The sequence below is a fragment of the Lissotriton helveticus genome, chromosome 5_1 (assembly GCF_964261635.1).
Source record: "Lissotriton helveticus chromosome 5_1, aLisHel1.1, whole genome shotgun sequence".
Classification (NCBI taxonomy): domain Eukaryota; kingdom Metazoa; phylum Chordata; class Amphibia; order Caudata; family Salamandridae; genus Lissotriton; species Lissotriton helveticus.
The window spans coordinates 1,349,695,130-1,349,707,248 of record NC_136065.1 but is presented as its reverse complement, the minus strand read 5'-3'; the positions used below and the strand labels follow the sequence as shown (position 1 = coordinate 1,349,707,248).

General features: G+C 42.0%; 1 protein-coding gene across 1 annotated transcript in view; it reads left to right on the top strand.

The window, feature by feature from the left end:
- Positions 1–5,588, top strand: part of LEMD2 (LEM domain nuclear envelope protein 2) — a 261,893-nt gene extending 256,305 nt beyond the window's left edge. Inside the window, exon 9 of the mRNA XM_078644245.1 lies at positions 4,075–5,588. Within this exon, the coding sequence (XP_078500371.1) occupies positions 4,075–4,219 (145 nt within the window). The 3' untranslated portion in view covers positions 4,220–5,588. The remainder of the gene's footprint in view (positions 1–4,074) is intronic.
- The last annotated feature ends 6,531 nt before the right edge of the window (positions 5,589–12,119 follow it).

Below are 12,119 nucleotides of genomic sequence, written 5' to 3'. Positions count from 1 at the left end.
TCATGGAATGATGGATGTTTGGATGTCTTTTAATAATTTCCAGGGGGAGTGTTGGCATATAATATTGATTTGGGGAAGTTTGATGGTGGCTGCGTAAATTCATGATGGTCAGTTTGGGACCATATCCTGTGGTTATCTGACAGAAGGCATTGGAAGTGTTCATGGATCCTTACTCCATAAATCAGAAAGAACTTTCTCTCATTACATTTGGGCAATGTTACTGCCGTAAAGTAATATCAAAATGGGACCCTAATCTGGGTGGTGAATAAGGATCTCCGTATACTGCTTTATTCGTCCTTTTTAGGTCGAGCCTAGACAAAAGCAAATGCGAAGCATTTGCTGTCTGGATCGACAACTATAGTCAGCCGTCTTGGGGGAATGTGAGACAGGGGCCTGGCACGAGCGTCGACTTCACCTCGTGGGCGCGCACGCCTAGGCCGGCGCCGTGCCCGTCCCCTGGTTTAGATTCCCCGCAAACACGCAGGCACGCACACAGACACACACACGCAGGCAGGCAGGCACACACACACACACACAGGCAGGCACACACACGCACGCACCCCCCTCCCCCCCCACCACCACCACCACTCACGGGCTCACGCGCGCACACACAGATGCACACAGACACACATATCCCCCCCCCCCCCTCCACTCACCGTGCTCTTTTGTCGTGTCGCCTCGCTGCGCTCCTTTTCTCCGGCACATCTCCACACGCGGGGCACTTCTGTGGATTTTCACGCTACCGCGGGGCTCTCCCTCCATGATGGGAGCCCCGCATGAATGAGCAACCCTGGCCTCTTCCGGCCGCGACACAGGCCCCGCCCATGTCACGGGCAAGGATGCCTGACTTCCGATCATAGGCGGTGACTTTCGCAGCTTTACAAAAAAAGCATAGGATAGCAAAACAAAACAAACATAGCATAGCAAAACACAACAAAGCACAGCATAACATAACACAACAAAGCATAGCATAGCATAATATATCACAACAAAGCATAGCATAACAAAACATAGCATAACAAAACAAAGCATAGCATAACAAAGCAAAACATAGCATAGTATAACAAAACAGCATAGCATAACAAATACAACAAAACATAGCAGAACAAAGCATAACATAACAAAACATAGCTTAACATAAAGCATAGCATAACAAAACATAGCAAAACACAACAAAACATAGCATAACAAAACACAACACAGCATAGCATAGCATAACAAAACAAAGCTTATCATAGCATAGCAAAACATTGCATAACAAAGCATAGCATAACATAGCATAGTAAAAGAAGCATTGCATAATAAAACAAAACATAGCATAGCATAACAAAACATAGCATAGCTTAACAAAGCATAGCATAACAAAACACAACAAAACATAGCATAGAATAACAAAACAAAGCATAAGATAGCAAAACTAAACAAAGCATAGGATAGCAAAACATAGCATAGCAAAACTTAGCATAACATAACCGAACATAGCATAACAAACCACAACACATAGCATAATACAACATAGCAAAACACAACAAAACATAGCATAGCTTAACAATACACAACTAAACATAGCATAGCAAAACAAAACATATAATAGCATAGCAAAACATAGCATACCAAACACAACAAAGCATAGCATAGCATAACAAAACATAGCATAGCAAAACAGAGCATAATAAAACACAACAAAACAAAGCATAGCATAATAAAACACAACAAAACAAAGCATAGCAAAACAAAGCATAAGATAGCAAAACTAAACAAAGCATAGGATAGCAAAACAAAACATAGCATAGCATAACAAAACTTAGCATAACATAACAAAACATAGCATAAGAAACCACAACACATAGCATAATAAAACATAGCAAAACACAACAAAACATAGCCTAGCTTAACAATACACAACTAAACATAGCATAGCAAAACAAAACATATAATAGCATAGCAAAACATAGCATACCAAACACAACAAAACATAGCATAGCATAACAAAACATAGTATAGCAAAACAAAGCATAGCATAATAAAACAACAAAACAAAGCATAGCATAGCAAAAAATAGCACAACAAAACATAGCATAACAAAACATAGCATAGCATAACAAATCAAAGCATAGGATAGCAAAACATTGTATAGCATAACAAAACATAGCATAGCAAAACAAAACATAGCATAGCTGTTACGGGTGCGGGAGGAATAGGCAACACGTTGATCTTAGTTTTTGTGGGTTTTATTTTAGTATACAACAAGTCTGAACTTTTCTTCTTGGTTGTTATCTTTGCCCTCGGAGAACGCTTCTTGCGGTCTTCCTGATCCGAGATTCCGCCGCCGCTGCTCTCTGCTCCCTGTCGGGTCTTCTCCGCGGACTAGGCTCTTCGGTTTCCGTCTTGCCGCTCGTTGGAAAGACAGGAGAAAAGATAGTGTGTATCAGTTGTCTGTCCGCTATGTCAATTACGTGAAGGGGTAAGGGAGTGAGGACCAAACTATAGGTGACACACACGTAAACTATTGCCGGCGTGAGGGATTTTTAGTGCTCAGGGAAAGGTGCACCAGGACAAAGTATGGACAACCCAGGTTTAATCGGTACCAACTGCTTTACGTTTGACCCAGTCCCTGAGTATGTCTCGTACCTGGCTGAGCCATACACCTCCCGTGGGTGTATGGCTGGGCGACTCGTAGTGTCGGTGGCCTCCTGGCTTCTCCTCCGCCTCCTCTTCAACGACTCCCGGTCTTCCCTCGTCACTTGCTTCCAAACTCCGTCCTGCTCCGTCTCTCGATCTGTCTCCGCTCCGCTCTCCAGTCTCCTCCCTCCGGGTGAATAAACAAACTCCTGATTCGTTCTCCCTGGAATAAGACGTCTCTGTGTCCTGTCTTGACTCCTCCCACTGGTATTCCCAGTCAGCATTAAAGGGCCAGTGTTCCGATTGAATGTCCACGTCCGTGTCGATGTTCTGTAGAGGGTACAATGAGTTAGAGGTAGTTGTGGCCAGTTGTCCATTTGAATATTGAGTACTTTCCTGTGTGTGTGACGACCCCAGGTTGTTACAATAGCATACAGCATCACTCCGCACCACAACAGCATCACTCAGGGGCACCACAGCATCACTGAAGGCCACAGCATCACTCGCTCGCCATCACAACATCACTCAGCGTCACGACAGCATCAATCTGTGCAACCATTCAACAACACCAGGTTCGCCAATGTTCTCTCAATGTTTAAAGCTTTATTACAAATGTAACAAAAAGATGTTAATATTTCACTTCTGTTCTTGGATTTTTGTCACAATGAAATACACTGCTTCACAAAAGTTATTTACTAAACTTTAAGCTAGTGCCATTATAAATTACAATAACTTTCATTTAAGTATTAATTATTGAAAAATAATTAAAAGCCATTGTTATTTGTAATATCAATACATGTAAGTCACGTAAATACAACACATATTGCATTACAAATGCTATAGGTGTCACATTTGTGAAAGTTATAACTATTGGCATTGTAAATGACAAAACTATTAATTTAGCTATTTTCAAAAACAAAACATAAATAAAAAATGTGTCATTTACAATACCAATAGCTCAAACTTTCCTAATGCGAGACCTATTGCATTGCAAATGCTTGTTGTAAGAGGACTTAAAAAGGGCTTTTCAGTCAGTGTTTACTAAATCAAATTGTATTTATTTTTGAGAACATGAGTCTCTTTAGATGGCCATTTACTTTAAAATCATTTTAGAAAGATTTCATTTTTCAGGTCCCATATCAATGCAGATGTTTATGATGATCACTAATATGAATAAATGTCAAGTGATGAACAGACATTCCTATGGTTGTGTGTCACTTCTGTATCTTCGATCAAACACTAGTTGAGTCGGAAATGCCAAATGATGTATGCAGCACCTTCATTTCTAAACCCATCTGAATTTTATAAACCATAGAGAAGCATATAGTCTCATTGCTCAATCCCTAGAAATCAAGTTGAGGTCAAAACCCATTCATTGATTTACTGCCATGTACAGATGCACAGTTTATTTTCTGATTTACTGGAGTTAATTTGTCTTGCTTTTTGTTGCAGGAAACAAATGTTGCCAGTCTGGCACAAAGCAGTAGATTTTCTGTCTGCTAATGAATCCCGGATCAGGACAGAATCACACCGCATCGCAGGAGAGGATATGCTTGTTTGGCGTTGGACTCGCTCTGCGAAATATTCTGACTCCTAAAATGCATCTGAGGGGACAGCAGGCCATGCTTCTCATGTCAACGATTGTGGACATCAAGTAGCCAGCGATTTCTCAGCCTTAATATCACATATTTATGTCAGGAAATTAAATTTGCGTTGTTAAATTGGGTGATGGAGCAGGCTCTGACGTGTGAACAGCAGCAGCAAGAATTGCTCCAAATGTTGAGAATGCTCTGCAGTAGCAGTAAACGTGCTTCATGAGAACAGACCTATGTGAACTGCACCTGACTACAAACCTGTGTGAACTGCACCGGACTACAAACCTGTGTGAACTGCACCGGACTACAAACCTGTGTGAACTGCACCTGACTACAAACCTGTGTGAACTACACCGGACTACAAACCTGTGTGAACTACACCTGTTTATCAGCCAGGGTGGGCCTGCTTTAGTCTTGTCAATGCAGGAAATCGATTAGTGAATTCCATAAAAGGCAGCCTATGGTAGGTGTAAGAGAGCTCGCTGCCCTAGAGCTGGGTACACAGTGCATTGAAGGCAAAATGACATTACTGTAGATCGTACCTTTGGAGAGAATGGTGCTCGTAGGGCACAATCTAAGGGTCGTGGGGGATTTTGAATGCATGTCAGAAGCTTTGGAACTCTTACCATGCCAAAGGGACGTCTAGGGAATGTTTCCTTAGTTTGTTGGGGTTTTGATTGGCAAATGTTGTCGAGTGCACACGCACAGATTTTAAGAACCCGTATTCCCAGTACTTGAAAATGGCAGTGCCATGCAGCTATAAATAGGATGTTTCTACAATCGTGCTGTCCTGAAAGAAAAGCTAATCTACTCTCCGAGTTAAATTGTCATAATTTATGACTATCCAGATGCAATATAACAATTACATTTTACAGCTTTTAGTTGATCTTGAATTTAGATCCGTTTTCGAAATGTTTTTGTGTAATCGCCTTTTAGTTTAGATTTCCAGTGAAGAAATGCCATCTTAATGAGTTTTGCACATATGCTATTTGCAAAGCAAAAGCAAACGTTTTGCACATAGGCTATTTGCAAAGCAAAAACAAACCACACAACCTTAAAATTGTTGGTTGTCATGCAGCTATAAATAGGGCCTTTACACAATCGTGTTTGCCTGACAGAAAAGCTAATCTACTGTCTGAGTTAAATTGTCATAAGTTATGGCTATCCAGATGTGGGCTGCTGTCTGTTAACTAGTCTTGGGGCAAGTGGATTTTGAAATCTGAAGCGCGGGTGACTCAGTAACTCAGTCCATGCCTAACCCTTGACTTTCTCCCATGAAATTCAGATCGTTTGCACCAATTATCCCACTCCGAATGCTTGACATTTTCTAAAACCTTTCGCTCAAATAAAAGTGTATTTTTTTCTCATGTATACGCGAGTTTGTGTGTTAAGTAAATAATGACTTCGCTTCCTTTACAGTGGCGGAGAATATTGAGAAAAATACTGAATACCTAAAGTATATTAACTTCTCGGGATGGCTGTGATGCTATGGCTGACCATCGGCCCGTGCACGCTAAACTTTTTGGGTCTCCTGGACAAAGTGGGTAGTCAACCGCTAGTTTTAGGCAGCTGTTGCATTATGCTAATGGGTACAGGAGACAGGAACCAGTTTCTAGGTCAGGTGAGTACAGGCTTGTGATGGTGAGTTCCTGGTGATCGGGCATGAGATGGGATTTAGTAATTGTTGAGTGTAGAATTAAAGGCTATTATGGCATTCTCATTCAACACTATTGCACCTTTATGGACAAAACATTTTATTCTGGCCTGTGTCTCCTTTCACGTACATGAAAAATGTGTACAAATGGTTAGAAAAATGCTGAGCACCTAAAGGTGATTATGTTTGTGTTGTCTTGGTGCTGTGCTATATGTTTTTTACTTAACCAGTCTCCCTGCTAAGCTAAAAAGAACTGTGGTTGCTCATGCCGCCTGGGCACAGCACGCTACGGACTGCGGGTCTAGGGAGGCATTTTATGACTGGACACTATTGCTTGTTTAGCTCAGATTGGAAGCTGGGATCGAAAAGACATGCTGGCCTCTAGAGAAACAAGATGCAAATTATTCTTCAGTCCAAAAAGGTATACATGTTGAAAGAATAAGGTTTTGAAGATAATTTTGTGCAATGGATTTTCAAATGCATCAAAAATGATTTCATAGTATCATCATAGTTAGCGTTAATCCATGTCCCCGATGCATTTCGAGCAGATAGCTCTGCGTTCGGTTTTCCCTAAATCCCAAAATCAAAACCAGACTCAATGAACATCGGAGTAACACCAGAAATAAAAATTTGAAATCCAGTGTTTCTGCTCATTTCACTCAACAAAATCACAACAATAGCCAAATTCGCTTCCTCATCCTAGAGGTTGCTCAGAAACCGGAGGGCATCGACCCCAAAAAATACCTGCTCCAAAGAGAACTTTTTTGGATTTTCAAACTTGGTACCATTCATCCAAAAGGACTCAATGAACGTTTGGAATTTAGCAGTTTCCTTTAAACATATACCATGAACTTTGCTAACTGTACCTGTTGGTTTCTCTAACTCTTCTGCCTGCATCCATTAATGTAATGTAATGTAATTTAATTGTAATTCCATTTGTTGGAATGTAATTGTAATTGTAATTGTAAGTGGATTTATAGAGCGCGATTGATGCCCGGGGCGTCCAAGCGCTAAGGGACCAACAGATGATTAGGCAGAGGCGGGGATAGTACCAGGAATTACTATGTGTCTTCTGATTTCAGGTTCCTTCGTTTTCTTTTCTACCTCCTTATTTTCTTTTCTAACTTATCCTTTTCCACTACTTTTCGATTATTTACGCATTCATAGCTTTGTTTACCCTTCCTACATTTTTGCGCTTATATTTCATTTGTTCACACCCTCCGTTACACTGTTTTCACGACCTTTTGATCACTATATCCTATTCACTCTCCTATCAGCCATCACTTTCCATATCTATCTCAATTACACTTCATTTCCAGCACCGCCTCGGTACATTTTTTTCTTTACCCTCCCGTCCCTCTTCTCTTTTCTTTCCTTATCACAAGCTCACGGACTGGGTCCGCTTTCTATCTTGCACACTCAAAGTTAAACACGCATGCACATGCAAGTACTCTACAGACTTCCGTATTCGTCTGATGGCGTTCCATGGCGCTCTTTATCACGGGCGTTCGTCCGCATTCTGATTTTTCGGTAAGATTCTGCCATCGCGGCTTTTCACATATAGTCGTGCATTTCTTTTTGTGTAATTCACCTCATCTTTGTATTTAGTTTTTAAATGACTAACGCAAATTCCTTGATCTGAATGCTCCCACGTTATTAACTTCAGCATTCACAATACCTCGACTAATTTTTTCACAAATCGGTTCTCTTATTTCTGGGCAGCCGTCCGGTTCTGTTTGTTCGGCATTCACTCTGTGATATTTTCTCTGCAATCTAGTGGGTCTTACCGAGCAATGCTATTTATAGACTAATTCACCCCGTGATATCTCATTTGCACTTCAATTCGACAGTTTTCAATTGTTTTATGTGAAATTTTCTTTGCACTTTTTAATTTAGCGGTATGTAATTGTTCACTTCTATTTTTAGGATAATTCACCTCGTCTCTCCGCTTTTTTCGTTTTTTTACTCTGCATTAACACTCTGCTCCTGACTCATAAATCCTTGTTTTCCTACTTTATTACAGAATCACTTTAAACCCCCTGACGAAGAGCTATCTGCTCGAAATGCATTGGGGACATGGATTAACGCTAACTATGATGATACTATGAAATCATTTTTGATGCATTTGAAAATCCATTGCACAAAAGTATCTTCAAAACCTTATTCTTTCAACATGTATACCTTTTTGGACTGAAGAATAATTTGCATCTTGTTACAAAGTGAATAAAACTTTGAACATTTGAAAAAAATTTTGATCACATTTGCTCATTTCAGCACATAGGAGTGCTCAGGTTATCCACCTTACGCCTGTAAGGTTTCTCCTGATCTATATTGTCTACTCCTCCTGGACAGTAGGGGTTCTATCCTGATCACCCTAAAAGACTAAACTTTTCCAGATTACTCTTCCTAAGTACTTTATCTCCACCTCGGAGTGCAGCGGACTTCTGAGTTTTTGGCCTCTAGTGAAAGGCTGTGCCGGTAGATATGTGCACCTTCATGTGTGGCCCGGCTCCAGGAATTTTTATTTGGGTAGGCCAAGAGTGCATTTGGGTGGGCCACTGCGGCAGTCGCGACTCGCTGGAGGAGGGGAGGAATGGTGGGTTGGAGGGGGTCTGCGCACAGAGGTCTGGTGGGGAGGGGTTCAATTTAATAATACTCATTAAAAAAAATAAACAGAAAGCAGGCAGCCAGGCTCCCTCTCCTAAGCCAATCACAATGCTGCAAGCAGTGCTGTGATTGGTCAGTATGCCACCCAGCCAGGGGCCTATGTGGCCCTGCCCTGCTCGCATGTACAAACGCTATTGTGCAAAACGGTATTAGGAAGGGGCATCCCTTCCTAATAGCGAGCCGCATTTGTATGTATCATTGTTTTGCGACCACAATTAAAGTCACAAGACACTTGCCGTTTACCACCTACTCCAAGTAGGTGTTAAGCCTCTCGGGAAGAGGAAGGGGGTCGCCAGGGGAGGCCTTCCCCTTGGTGAAAGGATGTGAAAATATTTTTTAAGAGCAAGCAGTGGTCCCACAGGCTGCTGCCTGCTCTTAAAAAATGAAACCGAAGTTTCATTTTTCTTTTTAAAATGCATCCCATGTAAGGTCCCTTCGATGAGAAGAGGAGGTTTTTGAGGTGGGAGTATCAGGCAAGTAACACTACTCAGCCTCCCTCGTTGGCAGCCTTCAGAGATATTCTCTCTTCATTACTAACGCCACCTGACCCTGGACTCTGCAGCACCCGCCCTTCCAGCCCTGATTATCCATTTTCTACCACCCATCTCTTGAGCACCTTATCTCACAGCTGACTTTGGGCCCCAGCCCCATGTGAGCCACCATCCGGATCATTTTTTATTATTCCTGGTAAAAAAACATTAGTAAAATCCCCCTCAAACTAAAAACATTAAATATAACAGTAAATATAATTAGCACACACTTTAAAATATGTTCCACAGTGGCCCTAATGACCCGTCTACTAATTAAATAAACAAAAGCAGAAAGGCCATGACAGGGCCAGCTTTAGCGCTGGTATGAAAGTCTTTATTGGTGCCCCACCACTGACCTCTTTCTCGATATCTTTACTACCACCCTCCAACAATGCCCGTCATCTCTCCGTAGCCCCTCCCCCTCATGACCTCCTCCTCAGACTCTCACACTACCACCCTCCACCAGTGCCCCTCATCTCTCTGTAGCCCCCTCTCCACCGCAGCATGTCCTCCTCAGATTCTCTCATTGCCACCCTCCACCAGTGCCCCATATCGCTCCATTGCCCCACCCCCATGACCACCTCCTCGGACTCCCTCATGACAGCCCTCCACCAGTGCCCCTCATCCTCCTTAGCCCCCCATGACCACCTCCTCAGTTTACCTCACTGCCACCCTCCAACAGTGCCATCATCTCTCCATCGACTCTCCCCCCTATTGACCTCCTCCCCGGATGTCCTCATTGCCACCCTCCAACAGTGCCCATCAACTCTCCGTAGCCACTCTCTCATATGCTTTTCATTTTTGTATAGCGCTACTCGTACTGTAGGGTTTCACAGTACTTTATATCACGTACACATTATGCAGATACAATGAACCATACAAATATGTAAATCAGCCTATAGGGAATGTCACATAAGCCAATGAGGATGACCAGGTGTAGGAATCACATGTCATCCATACTGGTGGGCAGTGTGTTTTAAGAGGGATAGGTCTGGAGAAACACAGACTTAAAGCATACCCCAGTGGTTAGGGTTTGTCTTTACAGATAAAAATGTATAACTGTCCAAACAAACTATTTATAGCAACATTAGAATAATTAAAGACTGGGAAAATTCTAACTATATCGCAACACACAAAAAAAGTTCTAATTATACCATTCAGGTTTGAATGCAGCTCTTTGAATACAGTTCATAGGTCGCTGTCCTATGTTAGATCTGTAACTTCTGAGCTGCAAGTAACAAAAGGATCTCTGGGACAAAGGCAGTAACCCACTGAGCTATCCACATACAGTTTATCTGCATCCCAAAAATACAGACAAAAGATTGCTCCCCAGCAGGACTGTTAATCATCAGAGTTATCTGGACATTTGTACTGTTGTCTTGCATTAGCGCCTAGAGACCTGACGGTGATTTGGCGCTATATAAGTCAAAATTAACATAACATAACATTTGTGGCAGGGCCAGTCATGAAAATGTTACAAATAATTTAAGTGAAATATACACAGCATACACAAAGTATGTCTCTTGCTGGGCCCTCACAGATTTTAAAAATATGAACAAATAGCCACACATTCTCGGAGCATACATGGGCCTTTGCAGATTTTTTAAAAAACAGAATAGCCACACATTCTCTTACCTGCTGGGTTGGAATACTGTCTCACAGCCCAATCTAATAAGCAGCTGAAGGGGTCAGGAAAGGTGAATCAGGATAAACAAACTCCCAGCGCTGAAAAGAAGGGATTTGTCCTCTTCACCATGCCCCTATTCTACCTACACGAGTGTGCGGGGACACAGCTCACCTTTCTAAAGGAGATGCGTGATTGGGGGTCCCTGTGAGAGAGCCGAGGCCCAATCACGCAACTCCTAGAAGGAGATGATAAATTACATTCAGAGGAACGTTTTGAATTATAGTGCAAATTTTCTGTTGCCTTCTTGACGTCGCTACAAAGGCCATGATTCGTATTTTGGTGGGCCAGGCTCATGTTTGGGTGAGCCTTGCCCACCCTCTAGAACCGGGCTTGCTCATGTGCTTTCTGAGTCACTATGGGGGCCCCTGCAGTTGCACACTGGTGTTTTCTGTTTTACCAGCCCATGCTTGGAATCCGAGATCAGGGATACATAAAGTACAGCCCGGGGGCCGCATGCCCTGGTGAACTACTTGACAAAGCACGAACATTAAGAAAGCTGGGCACACATGTATTTGCACTTCAAATAAAGTAAAGCAGCAAAAAAGCACAACTTATCTTGAGGAGTACTTTTATTTTTAAAGACATCTTGCATTAAACATGTAAAAATGTGGGAAGCTTTTCACATTTTAAAAATGCCTTTCAGTAACATTCAGTAGTACAGAAGATGAAATCACTGCATTGCAGTGCATTTATTAGAAGTAATAATTTTCAAATATGAACTTGGAAACATTAATGCCCTTCCTCCTGACAACAATGTCATTAGTGAAGCAAGAGGCGTCATTTGTCAGATTCACCCTCTTTGTGGTCTAGGTTCTTATTATAATTAGAGCAACAATACAGTTTATTGAATGAAACACAAGTGTACAGCACACATCCTGAACTCATGTATTCAAAGTGCTCTCAAGTGGTAACGAAGAAAATGGAGGCAAAGTGAAATAAAATAATTGCCTATGATCACACAATTTGGTTAAGTGGGGAAGCTGAAATTGATCCCAGGCTTTCTCGTTTCATATTGTGCAATTCAGCCACTGGATGAGAATCTCTGTCCTTCTTATGTTTTACATCAAAACATAATACTTTTTCTTTAATTCTTGGTGCATGAGGTTAGAGTGTGGGTGGCAGACAGAAGTCGCGTAAAAAGTTAATGTGTTGTCCACACCATGGATATGCTTCGCTTCACCCTACGTCTGTTACACCACCCCAACCCACATCCTGCTTGCAACAATGCTGCCATCGGGCATGCTACATACCATACGCTTTGGCCCCTGGAGAAATGTTTGCGAGTACCCATGTCTCCGATGAAGTGCAGCACATTTGGCATTAAGGAAAAGACTGAGAGAGAAACGTGGGGAAATTGAAGTTGT